General features: G+C 38.0%; 1 protein-coding gene across 1 annotated transcript; it reads right to left on the bottom strand.

The window, feature by feature from the left end:
* Positions 1-858: 858 nt before the first annotated feature.
* prkcg (protein kinase C, gamma) lies at positions 859-26,096 on the bottom strand. Its single transcript, XM_026940007.3, has 17 exons — positions 25,708-26,096; positions 24,556-24,977; positions 22,180-22,211; positions 21,988-22,070; positions 20,667-20,778; positions 19,026-19,154; positions 15,647-15,803; positions 15,263-15,464; positions 14,698-14,880; positions 12,464-12,637; positions 11,717-11,808; positions 11,571-11,633; positions 11,306-11,444; positions 6,675-6,755; positions 3,497-3,604; positions 3,021-3,161; positions 859-2,059 (listed from the first exon to the last, which is right to left on the bottom strand). The coding sequence occupies exons 2-17, from the start codon at positions 24,783-24,785 to the stop codon at positions 1,898-1,900; spliced, it is 2,088 nt and encodes a 695-aa protein (XP_026795808.1). The 5' UTR covers positions 24,786-24,977; positions 25,708-26,096; the 3' UTR covers positions 859-1,897.
* Positions 26,097-27,169: the final 1,073 nt, after the last annotated feature.

The following is a 27,169-nucleotide window of genomic DNA, read 5'->3' as shown; positions in this document are numbered from 1 at the left end:
AAAAGCCTACGTGGTTAGATACACAATTTCCACAATCGCCAATGCTTATTATGACCTAAATGGATGGTGATTTTTTTTTCTGAAGGTCTAACTTATTTGCTTCCTTTCTTCTCAAATAAGCTCCTTAAAGATTTGTACACAATTTAGCACTAGCCTTCAGAATTAAGTGGTCACCATTCACAGTTTGTGATTTTTTACTCAACTAAAATTCATTTCACTTTCCAAAATCTTATTTTCAAACAATAGTCACTTCAAAGCATATATGTATTTTAATATATTTCCTGTATACAGAGATTTGTTAAGCATATACACTTTAATTCATGCAGTGATACATATATTCGCTTCCATGACAGAAATTTCTAAAGATAACAAACAAGTGGATCATAAATACACATCTGTTGTATATTTGTTATATTTGCACACCACAATACATTTCATACCTCCTTATCACTTATGGTATTAAAGACAATATAAGATGAAGTGAGGTTGTCAATATAGAATGAGCTGAGAAATTCTTTTTCTAAACTCCTGTGAAAGAAAAGGAAGTCATCAGCTTCAGACATCAGCACACCATGAAAATCTGCAACTAGTATTCTCAATATGAAAATGAAATATTAGCTATTAACTGACTTTAACTTAACTAACTTAAAGAAGTTATTCGAGTTATTCCAGTGGGAAAAAATCCAGTTATATCATGATTCTTAGTATTCTGTTAGATTTATGGAAAGACCTTTAATCTCTGTGCTGAGAGATTAAGCAAATTATATATATATATATATATATATATATATATATATATATATATATATATATATATATATATATATATATTCTTATACAAACAATATTTCACTGGGTAGTAAAGAAATGTATTTAAGAAAGAGTAGCATGGTGAGGATACAGGTTGGAAATTAAATAAGACATGCTTCACTCTAATGGCTAGGAATCATTAAGGCTGGATTCATGGAGAATATGGAGAATAGCTTGTGTGATGCCTTATGGTCTGCATGCCAGTGACAACTGGAAGCTATAATGGCTCAAACCAAACTTGTTGGCACCATGTGCTAACTCTTCCAGTAATATAAATTCTGCCATTTGCACCACCTCGGCTTACAGCTACCATCTGCACAGACCAGTGCATAGTCCTTTTATACAGCAGGGATGAAAGATGTGCAGGGGTATGTAAGGTATATTATAAGGCACCACACCAACTATAAACAAGAGCAACCAAATAAGAATATTAAGTCAATGACATGCATTTAATCCCTTATACTCCCAGGACCAATTATGCTTGATGACGAATTACTGAATAATTACTAAGTAAATGAGAATGAGTTAATGCTTCACTCATATTTTGTGTCATTACTGTGATGGGCTGCATGGTCCCAGTATCAAAAATAAGACTACTATATTTTGTCACATGTAAAAGCTGGTTTAGGAACTAGAGTGTGTGATGATACAGTATATTTAAAGCTCTTTATCATGCAATCTGATAATATTCTCACTTCTGTATGTGCTCTTTGAGTAGATTATACATCTATACCACTAGAGGGCCTGTGTGAAGAGAACAGTCTAGTGTGTTCTTAAATCATGAAAACAGAATGAATTTGCTTTGTTTTTTGGATCTTGATTTCTCTTGGAGAGAAACTGAGACATGCTTATATGTAATGTTTATATCTAGTTTCCTAAAGAGGGAATCTGTACAGGCCCAGCTAATTTAACACAGGCCACTTTACTGTACACTAGCGTATTAGTAAAATATCCATTTTGAATAGTTCTCACTGGAAAACACTGCACAATTCATGACTGTTCTAGAAGGTACTTTTTTTGGGATGTAGGAAAATCATAAATAGCTGTTAGCTTGGATAGGAGTATTGTTTGTTTGTGCTGTGTGATCTCAGACAGCAGTGAGAGGGGTGCCGGGGAAATCAGAGTTTACGTAGGTAAAGCCCTGGAAATCTTCCTGATCGATGGCTGCAAGAACATCTGGATCAGAGGGAGTCAGGGCTGCGGAGGCAGCCGTGAAAAACTTGTCAAAATTTTCTCCTTTTTTCCCTCCCTATAAGACAAGAGGGAATAAGCAGCTATTATGTAAAGCACAGATTCATAGACACACACTTGCATGCACACACATACAGTATACACATATTTTACTGTCAAAACCAGTCACCTCTAAATGCAAGGATGAGATCATAATTTTATGAATCACAATGCCGTAATCAGATTTGTTCGTCTTTTGCTTGTGATTGGAACATTGTGATTCCTATTACAGCTACAACTCTTAATTTTCATCTTTACAATGCTCATGATACAATAATGAATCATAATTTATGCTTTTGCAGCTTTTATGCTGGGTTTGTGAATCATCAGTTATGCTGACAAAGCTCATGATTGTGACTTGTGGGTTTAGAAACATCTCAAAATAGTTATATTTTAAGGAAAATAATCTAATTGAATGACTGCAAAGAGCTGAGGAGGTAGGGTTGAAACAAAAAGTTACAAGTTGCAACTATATACAGTGTAAAATCGTCACATTGAGTTCTGGGATCTTTGAACCTGTTATGTGAGACAAAAAAAAAGTCAAGCTCAGTGTATGATTTATTACTTGCAAGCCAGAAAAGAAGTGCACACAAAATAATTGTGTTGAAGATGCAGGTTTATGAAATTGACTAATACTTATATTATTGATTTACTATAGTTTCTGTGTTGCTTTTATGTACAAATCCTTTTTAATACATGCAACACACAAACATACATAAAACTCAAGTAAAGTATATTTTAGTATGAGTAATATTGAAGCAGAACCTTAAGGCTAGATTCACACACACACACATACACACACTTGCCTAATTAATGCTATGCCTACACCTATACTTAACTCAACCTTAATCTCAGTGACCGAAAGGAAATTATTTGGCTCTTTTAGTTTGTTTAAATAAAAGATGAGTTTTCGTTAACAAAAAAAAAGCAGTCCTCATAGGGACCAACCACTGAGAGTTATATTATTGAGGGGAACTGACAGGCCTGGGCTTGAACGGTGGCTGAATCTCCAGTCTCTCCAGTCTGTCCCAGTCTATCCAACGGAAGAAAGGATGCTCACGTATCTCTCTCTCTGCATCCTCTCCCCCACCCAGACGCTTTGCTGGATTCTTGGTCAAGAGCTAGAGAGAGAGAGAGAGAGAGAGAGAGAGAGAGAGAGACATTTATTGGTCAGAATGCACCACCACATTAAATATCATAATTTTAGAGCCAACTGGTTTTCTAAACCCTGTAGACTTTGCATTTAAATTGGTTTTTGGAGATTAAATTTTTTCATGTGCTTGAGTAACTGTGCAAGTATTATTATTATTTTTTATTTTCATTTTAAAAGCCCAGTGAAGTTAAATTATATTTCCTTCCTCACTCAAATGATTGTGTATTCATAGCCCACACAGTCTGCTGACTGGATTTTAGATGCATGGTTTAATACACTTTTAATAAATGCAGAGTGGATTACCCCTTTGCAAATGGCAACAGCCTCACGAGATAGAGTCTTGGGATACGATACGCTTTGTTCCATGATAGACTGAAACAACTCCTCTTCATCGATCCCATCAAATGGAGGCTGAGAGAGTGAAAGTAATATTATTGTTATTGTTAGTTTTGGTTAGATCTTCATTCCTCTTTATGGGCATTCTCTGATATAACTAAATTTGTTTGATAATTACAGTTCCTCTCTTTCCCATGAAGGTTTGGCAAACTTGTAACTAAATGTAATTCACTTTTATTGTCTGGACTAAAATTAGGTTAAAATTAGGGTTAGTAGTTGTAACTTTTCTTGCATTCTTTGCTTATATAAAAATGATGCTTGCTAGGTAGACTATCAAGGAATTTTCTGAGAGATTAGCTTTTATACTTTCCCTTCCATGGGAAAGAGAGGAACTGTAATTATCAAACAAATTTTTAAATCTAAAAAATGTTATGTTATTTTTATAGCTTTTTGAATTGAAATGTCTATTTTTAGATGGTACAGTATAAGTTATTATAAGTAAATGATAAACAATATAAGTAAATGCCAACAGTAACATCTGATAGTGGAAATTAACCGTAGAAAAGACAGAAATGCAGGGGGCAACCTATCAGATTAACCACTGGTCATTTATAGTTAACCAGGAAGCCAACAGTAATCACTTAAATAGTTTCATCAAGTATTTAAAACGCATTTTATAGTTGTTTTGACAATACTTTATAATTACTTTCATTAACACATCATAAACAGGCATGAACAAATTATTAGTTATTCAGAATTTGACAATCAACACGTTTATAACAAGTGTAAACGTTAACAAACATCAGTAAATGTATTACGTGCATTACAGTGGACATGTTTTCCTGTACCCTTACTATTTATTTTTCATTACTAAATAAGTAAAACATTAGAAAAATGTCTAAAAATCATTTCAGTTACAAATCAGTGAGACGTATACCTTTCTAATATAGACCTAAGTTTTTTCATTCATCCAATGTATATAATGTGATTGTTAACATGTAAACTATGGCTATACATATGGAGCTAAAAATCTTGTTAACAAATTAAAAAATGCGTGTAGGCATGGATTCAATAGTTATACTGTAGATGTTTTTGCAGTATGTAAAATATAGTGGCAACTGTTCATATGTAGGCTTGTAATCTATCAGTAAATATGCTTCTCAAGTTCCTGTGCATTTTAAAACAATATTGACCTCATATTACAAAAAAAAAAATGCCTATTACATAATATTCCAAACAGAAATTGCTCTACAAGAGTAACCTTATCCACCCTCAGTAGAAAATGATATCTTTTTTAACAACTAAAACTTACATTGGAACATTTTTTATATACAGAATTATGCAGTATGTATAAGCTACATGCATGCTTATTGCCAGTGAACTTGGATGGGGCTGAAGAAAAGAACCTGTCAGAACCCAAACACCCTGCCCTACATTAATTATTTAGCCAAGACATGTGTAACTGTTCCTAAGTTAGACTGCTGTTTTTTCAAGTTCATGGCATTGAACACAACTGTATGTTTTGTCAAGCAACTGCATGAACTCTCGTTTATATTTATTTGTTAATTTTCACATTTGTAATAACTTTTAATTATTAATGATCCAATAATAAGATATACACACATTGGCAACTACATGAAGTGTCATTCATAAACAATGTTAATGTTTAAAAACAAACCACTGATTTGTTCATTACTATTAAATGACTAGTTAAAAGAGTACACATATATTAACTGACATAAACAGACATGACATGGACTCTCATGTACAAAAATTCTGAATTACTAGTAATGATTTATTTTTTTAATCTATTATTGATGTATTAATGAAGGTTATTATAAGGTGTTACCTAAACGTCTGTAAGACACTATTTAAATACTTCCTGAAACTACTTAAGTGAACATTTAGGTTAAATAAAAACTACCAGTGATTAATCCGATAGGTTGCCACCTGCATTTCTGTCATTTCTAAGGTTAATTTGCCATGTCAGATGTGACTGTTAGCTAATTTTTTTTCTTAGCAGTTTTTTTGCTTATTTACATGCAACAAACAATGATATGAAAAGTTCATTTATAAATCTTTGTTTATCAAATTCTGAATAATTAATTATTTATTCATATCTATTATATGACATATGAATTAAAATTATTCATCATCATCATTGGAGTGACTATTACATATTTTCTCAAATAGTCAGTCTACTGTTTTTCAAAACACTCACATACTGTAATAATATACAACTAAATACACATTGTGTAAGACACCACATTCTTATTGTTTACACAGAATGTGATTGGTCCACCTAATCCCATGTATCCAGTCATCTACAGCTGACACATATTTGTCATCATGAGAGTTAATCATAGTTATGTGTAAGTTATTTAAACTGTGGATGAAATAGTAGATGCAAATAGTTTACAAGTCTGAGCACTAGAAAAAGCAATAGACTGAGCACTAAAGAAAGAGTACTATTACCTTCTAATGCTTTGTTTCTTGGTTGTACAATAACTGCTACCTTCAATGCTACTTTATTACTGCTTTCAATCATTTAAACAGAACTGGTAGAAATGTATTTACACTTTCTAGATAATCACAGCATAGCTTACACCTTAACACAGCCTGCTTAACACATATTCAAATCTGAGTAGAGAATACAACTAAGGGATTCTGTATGCATTCTGCTGTTAGAAATTTAGTTTCAAATTTATGTTAATTGCAAACAATTTCAAAGAAAGCACTGAATTTTTCCCTGAATGGTTCCCTTGACAAATGTGCTTCATATGTAGACAATATGAATGTCTTTGCTTTTCCTGCTACTGTAATTGAGTTTGCATGAGGATGTAACATGAAAACTTTTTTAATTGGTTTAAGCGGTTGAGAAAAAAAATACCAGATATTTTGACAGCGACACTGATTACTTTGGGTGGCTCTTCTAAAAACAGTGAGCCAGAAGCAGTCCAAATTGCTCACAACGGTTTCAGATGACAGAAGACAGAAACATTATCACACTGCAGGCCTGGGTGAACCATCTACAGATCATGTGAGACTAGTTTTTAGAGTGTCTGTTTTGAAAACTTTGTTTTGGGAAGGAATATAAAACATCCTCATAACAGTAAATTATGGAAGAGGGTGTATGTTCACCTACCTGCCCAGCCAGCATCTCATAGAGGAGAACCCCATATGACCACCAGTCTACTGCTTTACCGTATGGCTGATATGCTACAATCTGATAAATAAACAGATAAACTAATAATTAAGCAATGCTCCTAAAGCAGGACTGTATCATGCAATTTAAAGGACACGTCCACCCTGAAAGACATTAAATTTGTTTGTATTTTGGAATATATGCTGTGTTTACCAAATCTGGTGGTAAACTGTTGGTTGATGCTATTTTTTATTTTTTCCAGTGAGAAGTTTGTGATTATCTGCCACTTTGACACAGGAGGACATTGCTAGAACAGGTATAACATTTAATAGGAGAGGTTTCCAACAATCTTAGACATAAGTGATAATAGTCTAATTTAGCTGTTAACTCCTAAAAACCAAAGAGCAACAGCTTCTTTTCTCACTCACCATTTTCCAGCAACCTTCAAATCAAAGGATTTCAATACATCCCTGGAATGTCCTTCATACAACCATCTAGTCTGGTTGTAGCCTTGGCCAGCAGTAGATATCATCAGCTGGTTTCCAACTGTTGGCATGTGTTTTGACCCTTAACCATGATTTTGGGTTGTGGTTAAGAGTCAAAACCCTTGATCATTTTGCCGGCGGGTCAGCAGTGGTGGACATATCACTGCCTTGCTCCTCCTGGCTTGCAGTTCTTCTCTTCCCTTCTCTGCCAAAGCCAACAGCAGGCTCTTTCCACAGCTTCTTCAAACCTCCAGGCTGCTGTTTTTCAGTCACAGCCTCTGAATCCCATCCCAGTCAGCATACTCCACACTGATTGTGCCGTTTACCCGGTCTGATCACAGGACTCCTTGATTTACTGGGTCATCCTGGCCCAAGTGGCCATTCGGTCCAGCTGCATCAGGACCCACTTTGCTTGAACATGGGTTGGAGTTGTAATGCCATTCATGAACCCCTGATTGCTAGCTGAGGCGGTTTTTGGTCCTCTAGTTTTTTTCTAGGTAATAATCAGGTTCATTCCCATGAGAAACAAAATTGGGGAAATTGTACATCCGGTTATGATACCTTTTTCCATGAACTACAACTCTATTGTGAAGTTAATGGTTCAGAATCACAACTTAATGTCTTTGAAGTAACTGGTAATCATGTTCTTGATGTGGTCTGGGATGTGGCAAGCCACGCCCAAGGCCGACAGGGCCTTGCATATCCAGACCACTTCACCTCATTTGACACCTCTTGCATCTTTCTCCAACTCAAAATTCTGACAGACCCTGACAACTGGCTTTAATTCCCTTGCGGATTTTAATAAGACATCCAAAGTAGAAATAGTGGAGACAGCTAAATGTAACCTTTTGCACAACTGAAGATCACATATTGATTATAAATACTTATATACTGATTATAAATCCTGTCATTCAGGGTGGATTTTTCCTTTAAGGATATAAGAAGAAACTGTCAGTAGACAAGTATGAAGGAAATATGCCTTAATGTTTCCAAATGTTTACAACAAAGATTATATTATCTTTGTTAGTAAGGAGTAACAAAGAATACAAGGAATTATTCCTGGGTGACTCCATCAGAGTATATATATACACTGCTGTCTTGAGTGTATGAAAAAAATGATCATAAAGAAATTAAATGAGCTTAGTTAATGAGAAGGCAAGCCTAAGTGTGCAATTTAGAGGCCAATATACAGTATGCACAGCATTTGAGTGTTTGTGTGTGTGTGTGTTCACTTGTATGAGCATGAGATTCATTTCCTCACTAGAAGGGACAGATATAGTCTCTATGCAAAATGACAGGGACAAAAAGATCAATTTTTACATAATGAAATCAATAACAGTGGGGTTAACTGCTCAGTTAAAGGGGAATTCCACCAAAAGTGTTTTGGGTCCATGAAAAGTATTACTGGGATTGTACTACATTACTGGGTATGTGCGTGTGATAGCATCTAGAGTTGGGGTTTAACACAATGGCACTATCTGTATCTGTATCTGTTTAGTGCTCCAAATATCTCTATCTGTATTTGGATTTAAACCCAAAGTGGGTGTGGCCTAAACCTAAAGTTTTTTCCCCCCACTTATTCATTCATTCATTCATTCATTCATTAACCTTCAGTAACCACTTTATTTAAATATGAACCCTAAATATGAACCCTATCCCCCCAAAGAACACTGGAAAAAAGATTCCAGCATTGTCAGCATTGTCTGTGGCGCTGACAGTTCCTCTCCCAGTCCTACATCACTTGGCCTCAGCTAGAGATGTAATCCCACTAGCACAGTTATTATTTTTCTTTGTACCTATCTGTGATATTTTCTAACAGATTTAGTTGGTTCTATTTTCTGAAAATATAACCAAATTAGCAGCATGATTTAAACTACCATGATTCTGACCAGGCTGTAACTAAGGATGCTGTAAATGTATCACACAGTGCTGCATTTTTTTGCATCTCACATGATCTATCCATGAAGATGTGGTTTGCCAAGGTTGGAGTGGAAGAAGTTGAGTGACCTGCATAATCCCCTGACCTCAACCCCACTGAACAGCTTTGGGATGAATTGGAATACCGACTGCATGGCAGGCCTTCCTGCCCGACATCATACCACAACCTCACTAATGCTCTTGTGGCTGAATGGGCAAATCCTCATAGCCACGCTCCTAAATCTAGTAGGAAGCCTTCCCAGATGAGTGGAGGTTATTATAACTGCAAAGGGGGGACTAAATCTGGAATGGGATGTTCAAAAAGCACATATGGAATGAAGATTTGAAGATGAAGAATCTGAAATCAACTAGTCTAAAAGGATAAATTGGTTTATTAATTTAATCAGTAGGGTTTACGCCTTGACATTACAATCTCTGTTAACTTCTCATGTAGCCCTCTAGCTAAATTTGCTAATTATGTTTACTGGCTAGGTGGTTTAGCAGGTACCTGACCATTCCTGGCTATTTAATATTGATGAACCTTATTGTGAAATCATGTACCTTTGAGGAGGTAAAAAATGTAATGGTTTTTACATCTGACAAATCTATTAGGACTTGGCTCTGCTTGACTAAGAAATTATTTTTACAGGAACCATGTTGTTTTGTTTAAATTACATTATTATTATGCCCTAAAACACAATGTGCAAAAACAATGCTTAAAACCATTGGATGTAAAATTTGGGGGTTAGAAACCCTATCTGGTTGAAAAATGCTATTAGCAGAACAACACTGTTTTATGGGTGGCATGGAGATACAGTGGGTAGCGCTACAGCCTCCATGTTCACTGGTTAAATCCTCAGCTTGAGTTATTGTCTGTGTGCAGGTTTGCCTGCTCTCCCTGCGTCTGTGTGTGTGTGTCCCCTCTCAATTCCCAAAACCAGAGCCAATGGTAGCAAGCTAGCTTCAATCTCTCAGCATACTGTTTACCCAGAGTAAGTTTACTTACTGCCCACAAAAAAAGTGTGTGATTCTGAAGCCAATATCAGTGAGCTAGCTGGCTATCCTTAGCTAATTAGTGTGAAGAATACATGCCTGGTTTTACTACCTGATTTGTGTTCTCCACACTTTTTGTAATATAATTAGTGTATTTTGTTACCCAATCCAATTTGTGTTCCTTGACCTGTGTTTTAGGCAATTAGCCAACATTAGCTGTCTCTTTTGAAGCAGAACTTCAAAATAAGGTTGCAGTATTATGACATATGAAGGATTTGAGTGACTGTATGGCATAAGCATTTAAAAAAAAATTTCACCTAATCTAACCTGAGCAAATTTGATGTTGATTTTCTACTACAGACTTGCCATGGAAACTCACATTGTTTCTTCCCTGACTCAATAATGATTTTTTCATTTTAAAAAATGTACACTATGTTGTCTGTCATGTTTCAGAGAACACACTCCTCATGCATCAAAAATATTAAATTAAGGCTGGATTCCCCTCTAATAATAACATGCTGATGCATGCAGGACTTTCGTTCAGTGTGTGTGCACCTATACACGATCACTTTCCATGATCACTTTCCATGATCACTTTCCATACATAGAACACACAGTGTGTGTGCACCTATACACGATCACTTTCCACGATCACTTTCCATACATAGAACACACATCACTTCCATTACAAACAGTGAGAGTACAGTCACATTTACATTCACAGGCAGAAATGTACATGCACACACATGGTTAGTGATGGCTGAACATACAGTTTGAATCATCATGTTAAGTGATTCCAACACAGAGGCACAGTGGAGGAGAAAGAGAAAACAGCAGAACACATACTGCATCTTGTACGAGGAGACGGGTGACTGGAGAAGCAAGACTGCATGATGTGGTCAAAAATATCCCATTGTGATTATATTCTGACATTTTGAAATGATTTGACAAGGTATATAACTAAACACAGACAAAATGAGGCAGGACTGTATGATATCACCAAACTGCATACATGTCTGTTAAGGAAAAATCTCTATAGTTTTAAAAGGCTGCATTTGCTTTGATAGTGTTATAATTAGAAATGCTTGATTTTACTGCACCATTGCACCAGATGTCCTAAATATGAACGCAATAATTAAATCTTCTCTTGATTAATGTAATTACAGATACCAATTATGTAATAATCTGTGATGCGAGTGTGTGTATATGTGAGCTGTAGTTGGGGAATCAATGAACCTCAGGAGCAATGTAGTCTGGAGTGCCACAGAATGTCCGTGTGGTGTCTCCCTCCATCATGCCTTCCCTGCACATCCCAAAATCAGCGATCTTTATGTGGCCCTCACTGTCTAACAGCACATTATCCAGCTTCAGATCTCTAACAGGGTACAGAGAGAGAAAGAGGGAGAGATGGAAAAAGCAAAAGCTTCCTTGTTAGAGCTTGTCATACTTGGCTGCACAGTATATGAAGAGTTAATAGGTTTTCCTGTCCTGTCAGCAGTACCTATAGATGATGCCTTTGCTGTGCAGGAAGAAGAGGCCCACAGCTATCTCTGCCGCATAGAATCTGCCAGAGGAATATAATTCACTCTTGTCAACATGTTCAGCTAGGAAGACAATAGCAATAGCGGGAAAAGGTGCGATACTTACGCAGCATGAGGCTCTTTAAATTTTCCAACAATCTGAATATGAAACATGAGATCTCCACCATTCACATATTCCATTACATAGTACAGACGATCCTGCAGAAGGAAAACAATTATACTGTACTATAAATCTTCCGAAATTAAATCATTGTAGAATGACTTACAAACATTTGTGTATAAATATGCTAACAAACCAGTAATTTGGAAGTGCTAAATGTAATAACATCAAGAAACCTTACAGTCTATTACATAATTATGCCCTGTCAATTTTAAATCCCTTAGGCACAGACATCTCCCCCACACACTAGCACATTATGTAATCCCCCTTAGACAAAATTTAAAAAAGCAAGCTGTTCTCATTAAGTAACTCCTCCCCTCAAGACTATTAATGTCCTTGCTAAAGAGCATGAGGGCTAATTAATTAATTTAATAATTGAGGCTCAGATTTAGGCCAGCATGCTCTTCCTTGTTAATGAAGTGAAGATTTTACATTACCAAAACACAAAATAATTCTAGAAGTGCTATGCTGACATTGTTTGGCCTAAGATGACCAATAAGCTGCTGGCAGTGATACGAGGGGCACTTGGGTCAGGATAAGGGCAGTTATGTGAAGGAGGATGCCCTGGAGCAAAAACACTGCAGCTGTTCCATCGGGAAAGATGGGACACTGAAAAAAGGAATAATTCTGGTATATGGGGCATATCTTAGATGTGTGCACATATACATTGTCTCTGTGAGCACACATACACACCTCAGTCTGGTAGGCGCAAAAGAGAGATGTGAGGAAGTGAGGACGGCCACTCAATCCCAGAACTCTCCGCTCCACCATGGCGCTCTCCGTGTCCTCATCCTGAAACAGCACATCTTTCTTCAGCACTTTCACTGCAAACAAGCGGTCACTCCCTCTTTCTTCGGCCAGCATCACCTGCAGAAAATACAGGAAAAATGCATATTCCTTCATAGTACATTTTCACACTATATTCTCTCTAACTTAAAAGCAGTAGTTTGTCTTTTGATATTTGCCTCCTGTTTAAGACAGTCTTGATTAAGACATCACCATGACCCTGATTGGGATAAAGCAGTTACTGAATATCAATGAATAAATGATTAAAACACTGTATGATTATTTATTATTCATTATTATTCATGTGTTAATAAATTTGTAACTTTTAATAATGCATTTTCATACAACCCTCATTATATAAGCAAATAGCCCTTAACTCATGAGAGGAAAGCAATTTTAGTGAAGCAATCAGAATTCAATCCTGCAGAATCTAATATTTAATTGCATGGCCTCTTGTCTCCTCTCTGATTTTCCCCTCATTCTCATTTCCATGTCATTTCTCTCATCCCTACCAAGCAAAATTGCCTGGTGCTGAATAAAAAACTACAGTGTTTCTGTAAGTCTAGCAGAACACAAATGAATGTTTTAATTTAACATTAATGGTTTTCTCTCATTCACCTCCTTGTCTGCATCCTCTGTCTCTCCTGTCCCTCTCTACTGAGCTTTACCCTGCACTCTTATATAAACACTACTGTTGTGCACACACATTCAAATGAGAACATTCAGACACTCTACATGTAGACCAGCACATTTATAATAGTAATGATCTGCAAATATCATCACAGCAGCTATATTTCTTTATGGGCAGTGGGTAGCAGTTAAGTGTCTTACACTAATGACTAGAATTTTGAGTTCTAATTCTAGGACTAATCTTAATCCTATCAAAGCACTAAAGCCAGCAGCATATTGTTGCCATAGATTTTGGTGCGGCCGGATGACATTAATAATGACATAGCCTCAAACTAAATTATGTCAAAAGGCTATCAAGCTTGACTTATGCAAGTGAATTTTAGAGTAACACCATAATAGGCAATACTGTCATCCAGCATACTGTCTAGCAGCTTGTTTTGAGCAGTTTTAGACCTAACTTTGTTCAAATTTGTTTCGATACAGTAGGTATGTTTCCACTGTCACAGTGTGCAAAGCACACATACAAGAGCTAATATCATTAACCAGGGTTGGCAGGTTTCAGCATAATTTCCAGCCCAACAAACTGGCCCAAAAATTTGCCATCGGAAAAAATAGAAAAAGTTTTCTTCTTTTTCTGAGCCTTTGTATGGGGAAGCAAGGTCGCCATGGTACATATGCATTTCTGATGTACAGACATTACCCACACCAAAATCCCCCTTTCTTTGCAAGATACAATAGAAATGCATTACAGATCATAGATACACTGTTTGCACTTACACTTTGCCTTTGTTTGTGAAAGTTTATTAGATTTATTTCTGATTATTTGCTATAAAAGAAGGCTGTCTCCTTTGTAATTCATTCAGGAGAAAAGTGTTTGCCAAATGAATACATGCAAATGTAAATTATCATATTTTAATGGGAAGGGTTCTGTTATATGATGCCTTTTTATATGATGTATGTTGTATAAACACAGGCTAATTTGTCTTGATTTTCTCTCTAGAGACAAAATCTTGCATCCAAAGTAGTGCCATAGACTATTAGATAGTTTGGATGATGTCTGAGCTTTGGGGATTCAACTGTTATGTGAAAATGTCTGAATGTTTTTATATATGTGTCTAATTGTGAAAGAATAAAGAATGTTCAAACATGTTTTCTCTAACATTTGAAAGTGTTTGTAGAAATCATCCTATAATTTCAGATATACTTTAAAATGTATGATTCCAATACTCTTCCAATTCCAATGCTCTTCTTAGTTTTTTTTTTATTTCTGTCAAGTATACCATTTTCTAGGCCTGAAATGAGCTCCATCCCCAGCTTGAACAGAGTAATGTTTTCACTGCAGTCGCAAAAATAGAGCAGAGGACTTTAAAATGATAAACATTTCCTATAAATATGTTTACATTTTATATTACAATCCTTCCCATGTATGCTGGCAATTTAATTATGTATATGCATAGGCTTGTGTCTTTTGCTTTTGACTCAGTACATTGTGGTGTTCGTGCCTGTGATACCTTGCCAAAGCTTCCCTTGCCTAGCACCATAAGGAAGTTGAAGTCATGTAGTCCAATTCGGCCCTTTCCCACTGGTAAGCTGGTGGGTGCAGGACTCACAACAGGTGGGGTGACAGCAGGCACAGGTGTGGGAACAGTAACAGAAGCAGGAGGAAGAGAGGGAGAGACAGCAGAGTCTGGTTCCTGTTGAGAAACAGACAAACACAGAAAAAGAAAGAGACATTTATGTAGAGAGGTATGTATGAATTAACAACCAAGGACATTGATCGCTCATGAGTGGAACTCTACTGCCCCCATGTGGACATGTTTAATAAGGGAAATCATTAATGGTGCATGAGTCTCTATATCCTTGTTTCCATGGCCCTCAGGGAACCCTTTACAAATTTTATCCTGTTTAACATTCAGAACATATATCACTAGGAATTCAGTGTATTTAATTACTTAGTTCATGTGTTTTTGGAGATGGGGTAGAGCAAAAATGTGGACCATCTGGGGGTCCCTGAGGACTGGATTGGGAAGCATGTCACTAAAGACCTGAAAGAGACTGCAGGTGTGTTTCAGGTACCTGAAGGTCTGGATCAGGTACTGGGATATTGTAGTACTCTCCCTCGTCCTGGTTGAGCAGTTTAAACCATCCGCTAACAGGACGACGAAATATCTCGCTAACTCCAAAAGAGAGCGCTCCCATGAAGTCATTCCGAGATGTGCGATCCCAGTCCCATACCTCTATTGACAAGCGCCTGTCCCACTGCCTGCCTCTCACTGAACTATAGGGAAAGACAGATCAACAGACAGGGAAAAGGAGATAGAAGAGTAAAAATAGAAGTGGGGAACATGTAGTGTAAGAAAAAGAAAAGGCAGAATTACAAAGCTTAACCAGAAATGTATATACAATCCAAATCAGGAAAAGATTTTTTTTAGATGAACATGCACATAGACACACACTCACAAGACAAAGCTTTCATTCCAGACAGGGTTTAGAGTGGAACGAATAGTCTTGGTTTTCTGTTTGCTGTGGCTCTTGGGGTCTGGAATAAGTTTGAGCTTCACATAGGGGTCAGACAGGCCATTAGGGTCCATGGGAATCAGATTCCGTGCTTCACGTACTACAAACACAGGAGACAATAATACAAGATACAGTGAACACAAATTAAAGTATTATTGTTGGTGGCCAGTGTATGGTGTGCTAATATTTCAGACTACCTACTATATGCTAATTAATTTTTGGGAGAAAATTAAAATTTTTAATTTAACTATGGAAGCATGTGTATGTGGATTATTACTCTTTATTTTCAGAAGGAAATAGACAGTTCCTTGGGTTCACTGAGTCACTGAACTAACCACTCTCTTTTTAAGGTGATTGGGCATTTGTTTACATTCAATTAGTTAACCAAAAAAAAGCAGTATCTCAGAAACATACCATTTTCATCAACACTATAAGGGGTATGAATTATGAAGTATGATTAGAATTTGAAGGAGGTGCATATTTGACTTTGTGAGACTTTTGTACTGTCAATCACACTTTTAACTTACAGCAATCTTCTTCAGCACCAGTTATATTCTTTATTTAATCTATGCAGGACAGCTGGAATGGAGATTAGGTGCTGACTGATAATAACGGAAAGAACAAATGCAAGCACAGTATTGCTGTGGGATAGGAAATTTAAAAAAAAACTTATTTGACAGTTTCATTAAATGTAGTGTGAAAAGTAAAACAGAAACAAAAAACATAGAAATCTAAATACATTTCTAAGAAATCTTAGTTAACACTAATTAAATAATTTATTAGTAATGAACTAAATTTAAAAAATATTATTTACTCTGTTAGGCATAATGATTATTTTCCCCTTTCGTGAATGTCAACACTGCTCTCTGCTGGTGAATAGCTGAATTGTGACAAAACAACTGCTACTCCCATTTTTCTATTCTCATCTTTACTCACCCTTTTAACAAATAGCCAATTCGCCTAATTCATGCCAGTGTCTGTAATCCTCTAATCTCAGCTGTAACTACAACATCACATTTTGCTCTCAACTGTAACTGTAATGCCTCCCATTTATTCTAACCTGTGACTGTAATCCTTTACCTTCATTCCTTCCTTTAATTGGGACCCCTGCTTTTTTTCAGCTGTGACCTATATTCAGACTTCCTTTTACTCTCAATTAAGCCCTTTCATTTAGCCTAACCTGTGTCTATAAAGCCTAAGTCAGTCCAAGCTGAAGATGGATTCACACAGTAGCAGAAAACCGATGGCCAACTGTTGAACAATGGTGGCAGTAAATGAAGGGACACCCATATCTGTCTGGCCTCTGCCAACACATTCTCACCTCATCCAAGGCAACTTCCTATACTACCACACATTATGTCAAAGAAAGCTGATAGATTTCTTTGTTGTGCACCATTAAAAGACCATCACAGTGATGCACCTGGCACACATGAAAAAGTAGCCTCCTTCAGGAAAGACACCTCAGTTTACCACTCTGAGTCTGTTGGAGCACTATAATAAACCACTGAAGCACATACCTGGAGAGTTCTATTTGGCTGTGGACTAGTCCAACCTACTGCTACCCTATGAAATGTTTGCTGCCCAGAAGGCATCCACTGGGCATCCACTGGCTTCTCACTATTTGAGCTTTTGTTTCATAGACCTTATTGAATATGAGTAACAATGGTGCTTAATGGTCAGCCAACTGGGAAAACCACAGACAGATCATATAAACACACTAAACAAAAGGCTTGAGTCTGCTTTCTACCCTCATTTTCCACAAGACATGTCCACTACCTAGGATCATGTCAACTTGGGCCAGGAGCTCTCCGCCCACCAAAGGCAGGAATGTCAACGAAGGTATGAAAGACCAGCAGATGAGTTCAGCAAAACACCCAATCAAACCCACATAATCAACTACCAAATCAAAACACCACCAGGAGTATTTGCTCAGCACTGGGTATCTGAGCCTTCTATTCTGTTATAGGTTCTGAGTAGACAAACAAACTCATAGAGTAACAGGGAAGGTCGTGATACATATGACCTAGATCCTAGATCTCTATCCTAGATCTAACAAGGAGCTATTGACATGTGGCCTTTTTGCCAGAGTCTGCCAGTATCCCCCAGTATCCACCCCTAGAGGCCTATAGATATATAGGATCCTCCAAACGGGCACTTTCAATCTTCTAACACCTTATGAATATCTTCCTGTGGCCACAACGCTGATATGCAGCAGCCTAACTCTCATTTGCAGGAGCACCCTCAAACCCCAGGAAAAGCAGTTTGAAGCAGTGAAAAGCTTTCCACAGCCATGCACAAAAAAAACAGGCACATGCCTTCCTTGAGGCTATTACTGTTGATTTATGACTTAATTCCCCTTTGTAACCTCCCTCCTTTCAGATAGGACAAAAAAGGGCAGCCCAAAATGGTAAGATGAACAGAAGCAATGGAGACAACATTCTGCAAGCTGAAGGAGGATCTTACATTCAAACCAGTGCTAATAAACCTTACTGTCAGCCAGTGTTTCATGCTACAGGCAGATGAATCCGAGACATACGTGTGTAGCACTGTTACTGTTTCCCAAAAGTTCCCCTTGGATCATTAAGGTACACCTTAATAAGCTATCTATCTATCTATCTATCTATCTATCTACAATAAATATCAAGTGTGGAGCATCCCATCATTTTCATGATCTATAAAGTCTAGCACTTGAGAGGGAGGTGCTTGCCATTAAATGACCAATACATGAGTTGCAATATTACCTAATGGAAAGGCCCCTCATCTTACTGAACAACTACATACCACACCAGTAGAAGGCCCATCATGTATTGCAGCTAATGTAATGGGACCCACCACAGCTATGTGCACGCTTCTCCTGTTTATAATTACTATGGGCCAAGCTGACTAGTACTTCTGGCTTGGTGTTAAAGAGGTGCAGACTGTGGTACCAGGCCTCAGGTAAAAAGATCAACCAGTACCAAGTACTGGCACTTCAGCAGCATGGACAGCTGTGCAAATGAAAACTATAATAAATGTGCCTAGACCCAAGGCAGAGAGGGGCTGAATCACACAATTAATCTGACATTCCAACCAAAAAAGTCACTTATTGATTGGAGAAAACTGTTACTATCTTGTAAGAACCCTACTAATGCCTTCTGTCTTTATAGATTCACCTGAGGAAGAGGAATCTGGCACTCTGCAGATTAACTGCACCTACTGCTCCACTCTTCCCTTCACTCCTATTTAATTAACTCCTTAAACTTTCTATGTTGTGGATGTCATCTAAAATGGTTGTAATGTGTCATGTTGGAACCTAAGCTCTGATAACGTCCTTTTCTCTCACCTGTGACATATATATCCTCCTTCTCTCCACGCACGCTCAGGTGGATCCGTCCTCTTTTCTCAGTGTGGTCATGTCCACATAGACTGGGCACACTGTTCTCACATCGCTTATGAACATTCATCTCACAGCCTCACACAAACATACAGACAGAAAAAAGATTACTTTAGTCATTCTTAGCCTTGATTTAGCCTCAATTCTATTTTTTTTTTCAATTTCTCTCTTTTCTCTATTTATATCTACTCTTTGCAAGACATATATGAACTACCGACCATGCAGCAAGCTTCAAAGAAGTGGAAGCACACCCATTTGTGTTGTCTAATATGAATCCTATGCACCCGTTGGACAGTGCATTTATTGGTTTTGCCAATCAGAACAGACTATATCCTAAATTGCTTGGAATTACAGTAGCAACAAACAAGCCACACCTCTTTGTGGCAAGAGTACTCTTAATATACAAGCCAATTCAAAAAAATAGTACACTGACATAATTCCAAATCATTTGGCGGACATAAGGCCTAGTGCTATCATTCAAATATCTTCCTGCTGGGCATTCTTCCCAAAACTAATCAGAGGCTACTTCATTCCATTTCTGCTTGCTGCTTCCAGATGTCTTTGCATATTTGTGTCTGGAACTGAGAGTAAGCCAAAGCATATTAAATGGCCACTGCATGGGACATTTAGAAGACACACCATAAAGAATTGAATGCAAGTGAAAATGTCAATGCAAGGCAAATTTCTGCAGAAAAACAAAGTCCCAAAATGAGAACAGAATACGAATGCAGAATCCGTGTCACTCATCTTATCATTGTTACAGTCAGAAAGAAAATATATTCTTGCTCTTGTCATTTTTGTTGACCCAACCCAGTCTGGACATATTCTTACTTTGAAAATTATTTACCTATGTTCCTGTTTAACTCACAACCAGTGTTTAATGGGCAGAAAGAGCTATGTTTAATTCCTACGCAAATCAGATCCTTTGGGTTCCCCTAATATTAAATACTGAGGTGAGACTCTGTAATTCACAGGTCAAAACTTGTGTACAGTGTCACCATCACTATTAACCAGTTCAATTAATACAAGAAATGAAAGAAGACACATGCTCATTTGGATTCACGTCTCTACGATTACATTCCTGATGATGACTTTTCATGCAAGTTACACTGGCAACATGGCTGATGAGAGATGTTAATTAAATTGATTATGCTTGTTCATGCTTGTTAAGATGTCATATTACTAAACATAATGTCTGTTAAAATCCTGTCTCTCTGCATTTCCACCATTTCACTGCACATCAATCATCATAACTGATGCACTGTGCATGATTGATGCACAGATACAACTTCTGATCATAACATTTATCCATATCCTACTTTAGTGGAATGCTCCTTAAATAATACATATCATGGTGATCATTTCCTGAAATGAAATAGTTTGGCACTACTTGTTTCTCTTCCATCTGCTCTAGTAATAAAACATCGTAGTAATAGTAAACTATTACAGGACATTGATCATTACAACTAAAGCCTTTTACCATCATTACATGGCCCCTGTTTATATTATGGGTTTTTAGTTTGATTACTTCACTCAAAAATGTGTCAAACACACACACACATACACACACACACAAACATACACACTCACTGGTGCATCTCATGCCCTGGTGAATGAGGCCATAGAGCAGAGAACCACAGTGATCACAGAAGGTTGGACTGGAGTAAGTGTGTATCTTAAACTTGTGTTTACTCTTCAGATCCTACAGAGATAGAGAGAGAGCGAGAGAGAGAGAGAGAGAGAGAGAGATGATAGGAGAGGGGTTTAAATTAGGACTCTGATCCCACTGATACTGCCCTTTTCTCTAAAAATAGAAGAGATACGATGATTTCATCTCTACACACCTGTAAACACACACACACACACACACAGGAAGGGTTCCATTTTGAAGTGACTGTGAGCCAATTAGCTCACACTATTTTGAGGCAGCTGAATGGTGGATGAATAAATCAGTTCAGCCCAGCTGCAGAACCTGAATCTTCCAAAATGCCTCTCTCTCTCTCTCTCTCTCTCTCTCTCTCTCTCTCTCTCTCTATCTTTCTTTCTTGCAATCTCTCTCTTCGGTTACTCCCAATCCCTCTCTCTCTCTTTTTGCTAATTTCTCTTGCTCTCACTCTAACTCTCTTTCTTGTTTCCAGACTCTCTCTGTTTTTATTTCCCACACTCAGCTCCTTTCATCTGTCTGTCCAGTACTTCCTCGTCTCTGTCACTCTCTGCATAGTTACCACCCTTTTTTTTTCATCATATGCCAGTCGCTCTTCTCTCCTCCCTCTAATGTGTCAGCCAGTCTGAAATCTCTCTATAAGCAGACCATCCTGTCACACTCTCCCTCTGACACCTACACACTCACACTCATGGGCACGCAAACACACATCATTACTTTATCTATTGTATTTAAAATAAATGAAAAATGCTTGTCAAACAGATACAGCAAACAGACAATTCACAGGAGGGGAAATAAAAAACTGTGGTCCTCTCATTAGTTTCTTCTCCCTATATTTTTACTACTGTCAGTCTTTCCATTGTTAGGTTCAACACTTCAATACACCACCATCACATCATCACATCTGTCACATGTTCAAAGGATAAGCGATGTTGGTGTATTTATGGTGCGGGGGGGGGGGGGGGGGGGGGGGGGGGGGGGGGGGATGGGGGCTATTCCGCTTGTGCTTTCCTGATGTCTTTTGATGTACTTTATTCATCTTCAGCTCTTCAGAACTAGCAGCATAGATGAGGGAAATGATCTACATAACCCCATGGATTTCTTATGAGAAGGAGAGAGAAAGAGCGAGACAGAAAGACAGGGAGAGGGATATATATATATATATATATATATATAGATACATACATACATACATATAAAATACATGGAGGAGGAGTGAGGGAGATGCCCCACACATTCATACTGTACCTCGGCTTTAGGTGCAGTGACGCTTCCAGGACATGTAAAAGTGACAAACTCATGACAGCGTTTGTGCACCACAAAACTGCAAACTACAACACATTTACATTAGATGTTAAATTAGTAGTGGCACTTATTTTAGCTGCTAACCAAAGCCACAAGTGAACAACAAATAAAATCAAAAGTGTGCTCATGAGTTACCTTGGCATTGGAATCCTTGCTTTCCTATACCCCTTTAAAAAGACAAAATGGATAGAAAAGATAATTACTTTCCACAACTGCTCTTACACAGTATATCCTTCTGACAAGCAGTCATATCCATATCACTAAAGAGAACATGGAGGCCTGTGCATGCTTTGAGAAATAGATTTCTTGGAATTAATTTTGTCTCAACGCTTAGTAGGGCTGCACATCAGTGGCTTAAAATTATGTATATAAAATTACAGTTATGATTATTTAAATGAATACTGAAATTATGATTATTTATTTCTATAATTCTGTAATCACTGTTCTTCATTGATATTATTCTGCTTCATCAACTTAATCTTTTTTTATTTCACACTGTACATGTCACCACAGTATACAATTGTGGCTAGCACAGAATTAAATTATTATTGTTGTGTTGTAGGTAGTTTGACCTGTAACCTGGAAATGTAAAGTCAATACATTAATTACCATTATATGTCCAATTACTTTGCACCATAATTAGGTAGTGGCATCTTTTATTGTGCTCTTGCACCTTGCTCTTTTCCATCCCATGTCCAAAAGTCTGGCACAGCATTCTCACACTGAAATATTGTCAGAGCATACTTTGATTTGTTCACATAGTTAAACCATGCCTGGAAATTTTAGGATTTAATTCACAAGAATCAATAAAAATTATTCCTCTAACATTACCCAATGAGTCAATATCACAGTCAATTATGTTTAATTAATCAAAGTGGGACTTTGAACTTAAACACCAAAGCTCTGCAAAAAGATAAGATAAAGAGATTTCAATACAATACTTTTAAAATGTAAAAAAAACATTAAACAATACATTATTCTATAAATAAAGAGAGAGAGAGAGAGAGAGAGAGAGAGAGAGAGAGAGAGAGAGAGCAGAACATGCTGGTGTTTGAATGGACATATGGCTCCCTTTAGCTCTGCACTGGCTGGACCTCAGCATTCGCTCAGAGAAAGAGCTGCATAATTGAATTCATCCCTGCAGACTTGAGCTTTACCCCCCACAGGGGATGATGTGCATAAAAGCATGCTATACAGTAGATATGCAGTACGTATGTAGCGTAGTCTCAGTCCATTCTTTAAGAGTAAAACTGAGCAAGAGCCGCCAAGTAAAAGAGAGATTAACAAACACTTTGAATATCAGATAAAATGTCAACTGTCAAGATAAATACAGGGCTATGTGTTCATATGTGTCCATGTATTTGGTCATGTTTTGCTTGTGGTCTTTTGTTGTCAATTTCATGCTGGGCAGATTTTCATTTTCAATCTGAAGAGTTATTGTGATAGGTAATACTAATTCTAACAGCACAACAGGAAGCCTGAAAATCTGGCACTTGGTCTCTATTGCAGTGACAGACAAACGACTTTGGCCAGCTCCCAAGTTGGCAAGAACAGGAACCAGACTAGCTGAAATATGTGGCTGTTTCAAGAGATGAGGTCTCAACCCACTCTCACTGTTAGTCACTTCCATAAGACACACGGCAAAACTGGAAAAGACATTTTAAATACAGGTCAGTCATCTATTTTACTGAATCAAATATCCACAGAGGCCTGATGAGGATAGTTTTACATCTATTAATTAGATTTTGAATCCTAGAGTTTGTGATGATCGGCAGCAATCACATTCACTTAATTCAATTCCATGCTGCAATGATACTGGATCCAGATGGCTTTGCAGAAATTAAGTTGATTGGTCTCTTGAGCAGCACAACTATCTAGTGTTTCACCCTACTGTCTGGAGATTGGTAGTTCGACTCGTCAAAATGCTTTCTAATAATGAGTCCAAGAAAGTGTAGCTGCTCTGGGTGGGAGGAACACATTTCCCCTTTCCCTTGTCAACCAACTTGAGGTTCATAGGCTGTAGATAATGTACTAAATGCAACAGCTAGAAAGTGTGAACTTTTGTTGTTAAAAATCAGCTGATTTGTTTCACGTCAATTAACTGATAGTCTGTAGATGGCCTATTTGTAGTCTAAAATGGATTATCCAAATAAGATTTTACCAAACTAGCTGGTGGGTGTGAATTATCAATGTTGTAACTGGGAGGAAATGAGAGAAAGCATACCATGTTGACTGGAATTGATAATCAGAAGTAGAATCTACATAGTTTGAAATGAATGGTTTTAGAATTCATCAGCAGTAGGTATTGCTGTTGCAATTCAGTATCCAAATATAGCAGTGATTCATGATAGTATAAGACAAAAAAATTGTAATTTGTCAGGTAAAAATGCCTGCAGATACCTTTAGCATGGATTATTTTAAATGGCTAAAGGTTTAGCCATTTAGTTCAACCAGCAGGAAGACATTTGGGCATTTCATAAGTGTGCATGGTAAAATGTGAATGTAAAGTACCAGATGAAGTCTGTGCAGTGGCTGCAGAAGGTGGGCTGTTTGAAGAAGCGGGCAGTGAACTGATGGTCTTTCACTTCCACAATCCTCTTGTGCTTGAGTGCTCCTTTCCTCTGGAAGACGGGAAGCCTGGGGGGAGGAGAGAGGGGAGAGGGCAACGGAGAAGAGGAGGGAGAAGGAGAGGACAAGGACAGTGGGGAAAGAGAGGGAGATGGAGAGACTGGTGTAGACATGCTGCTGAAGGAAGGATAGGGCAGGGGGAGAGAAAGAAGGTTAAAAGAACGGCGAAGAGAATGGCAAGACGAAGATGTGTAGTTGGAGAAATAGAAGAAAAGATGAAGGGTGAAGGAAGAAAACAAAAATGACTGGAAAGGGGGGAAGGAGATGTTGATAAGGTTTGTGTGTACAGATGGCAGTTTGTGATGCTGATGAGGTCAAGAGAATGAAATTCACAGGAGAAAGAGAGACAGAGAGATAGACAGCTTGTGAGTGAACAGAATGAAAGGGAGGTTAACACACACACACACACACACACACACAGACTTCCAGTGGGACTCCAAAGCACATAGTGATTAGTGTTCCTCCTCTCTTTCTTCACATAACATACACACACACACACAAACACTCCATATCACCATGTCAACCATGCCCACCACCTGCTCCTCCACTTCCCCATCTACTTCCCTCCCTCTCTGCTTTACACTCCTTTTTTCCTCCTTTTCCCACCATACCACTCATTATATTCATAAGGAGCATTTGATAAGGTATCATGAAGTCTTCCCAAGTTTCTACTGATTCAGGCAGGTTCAGGGTCAGACTCTAGTGCAACAAACAAAGGATCGATCTCACTCACATTTATTTAGTAGGGCAAATACAGTACAGCTAGTGAGTGATGAGTCACATGCAGGATCAAATCTAGCAACAGGAGATGAGAGGGGCCAACAGAAGAGCACCTCAGACAAGAGACAGATAAATTGAGTAGGAAAGGAAGAAGGAGAAAATGAGAAAACCTCGACAACCTGAAGAAAATAAATCACCTGCAACAAAAAAAAAATCAATAGTAAAGTATTTGTAGAGTTAAAAGAGTACATTAAAAGAAGTTAAAAAAAAAGGTCAAAGGAAGAGAGAAGGAACAAAGAAAAGTGAAGAAATTACCTGTTTGTGTTTGCTTTGCTGACTGATTTAGTTAAATGGTCACTCACTGTTTTCCCTCTCCCACTTGGTGGTCAGGTTCACGGCTTCTTCAACCCTGACTCATGAAAAGTAGAAGAATTGAGATCATGCAGGAAACCAAAAATAGGGAAAACCCTCTGAACAGCCCCCGAAGGGAAAAAAAAAGGAAAAAAGAAGAGAAAGAAAGTTGAAGGTTGAGTGAAGCTTTCCAGGAACGCAAGAAGATGGAGGAGGAGTAGAGGGCTCTGTATTCCTTTATCCAATAGAGAACGAAGAGGGGCAGAGACACTGAGGCGATTTTCACTTTCCAAGATTGATTCTGTTTTTACCAACAGGAAGAGAGTGTGAGGTAAAAAGAGAGAAAGTGACAGAGAGAGAGAGAGAGAGAGAAGCAGGGAGTAGATGAGGAGAGATAGGCAGCAGTTCATTTTTAAAATCTGGGTTATGTCTCTCCAGAGAATGAAAGTGAGACGGATGGAGGGAGATAGAAAGAGGACAGAGAGGGAGACACATTGGACAGCTTGGTCAGCTAGCATCTCGGCTTGTCAAAAGTGTGTCAAAACTGATGACCAGAGCACAGATCATTAGACAGCCTCATCTGCAACCTGATATATCTGCTTCTGAGCACATACCATGTTCTTACCTTAAAATGAGCTCATCGGGTGGGTTGGGAGCGAACAATATGGCTGACAACCATGATGACACTAGAAAAGGAGCATGTCATATAATGTCATATATTTGGAATTAGAAGAAGCCCAGGCATGGTACAGTCTGTGATAGCTAACTCCCTCACACAGGTGGCTGACTCAATCCAGGTCACTGTGGGAGGATTCAGAAAATATAGCAAGATGGCTGCTGTGCACGGAGGACGAACGGGGCTAAGGGAAAGAGTGCAGTGAAAAATCAGGACAATGTGCTGCTCTCTTTGACAGTGGGGAAGTGACAAGTCTGGACAGAACAAAAACACCCTAACACCCATTGGCAACATGGGGTGTGTGTGTGTGTGTGTGTGTGTACGTGCGTGCGTGCGTGCGTGCGTGTGTGTGTGTGTGTGTGAGATAGTGAGAGAGAAAGAGAGCAGGCAAAGGGAAAGGGAGGGATAGTATGAGTGTGCAGCAAGAGATAGAGGGAGTAAAAGGTTGAAGGTCTAATTATGTAAAATGTAGGTTATTAGTCTCCTGATGAGGACACTGTGAGAAAATTAATTAACAATTATAATTAGCAAGATTGTTAGAGAGCAAAATGGTGTCATTGGGCAAGGATGTGTACAGGGGCAGGCATGTGTACCTGTGTGGGGGAGGGTGTGTGTGAGCCATTGTCATTGAGAGTGCAAGTGTGGAGGTCAGTACGTTTTATGTCTTAATTCCACATAGGAGCACATGGACCAGTATAATTTCAGATGAAGCATAATGTCTGTCATCATGCATCAAATCAAAGGCAGAAC

Source organism: Pangasianodon hypophthalmus, chromosome 1, assembly GCF_027358585.1.
Source record: "Pangasianodon hypophthalmus isolate fPanHyp1 chromosome 1, fPanHyp1.pri, whole genome shotgun sequence".
Lineage (NCBI taxonomy): Eukaryota > Metazoa > Chordata > Actinopteri > Siluriformes > Pangasiidae > Pangasianodon > Pangasianodon hypophthalmus.
The sequence above is the reverse complement of the archived record's forward strand: the minus strand, read 5'-3'. Positions and strand labels throughout refer to the sequence as shown.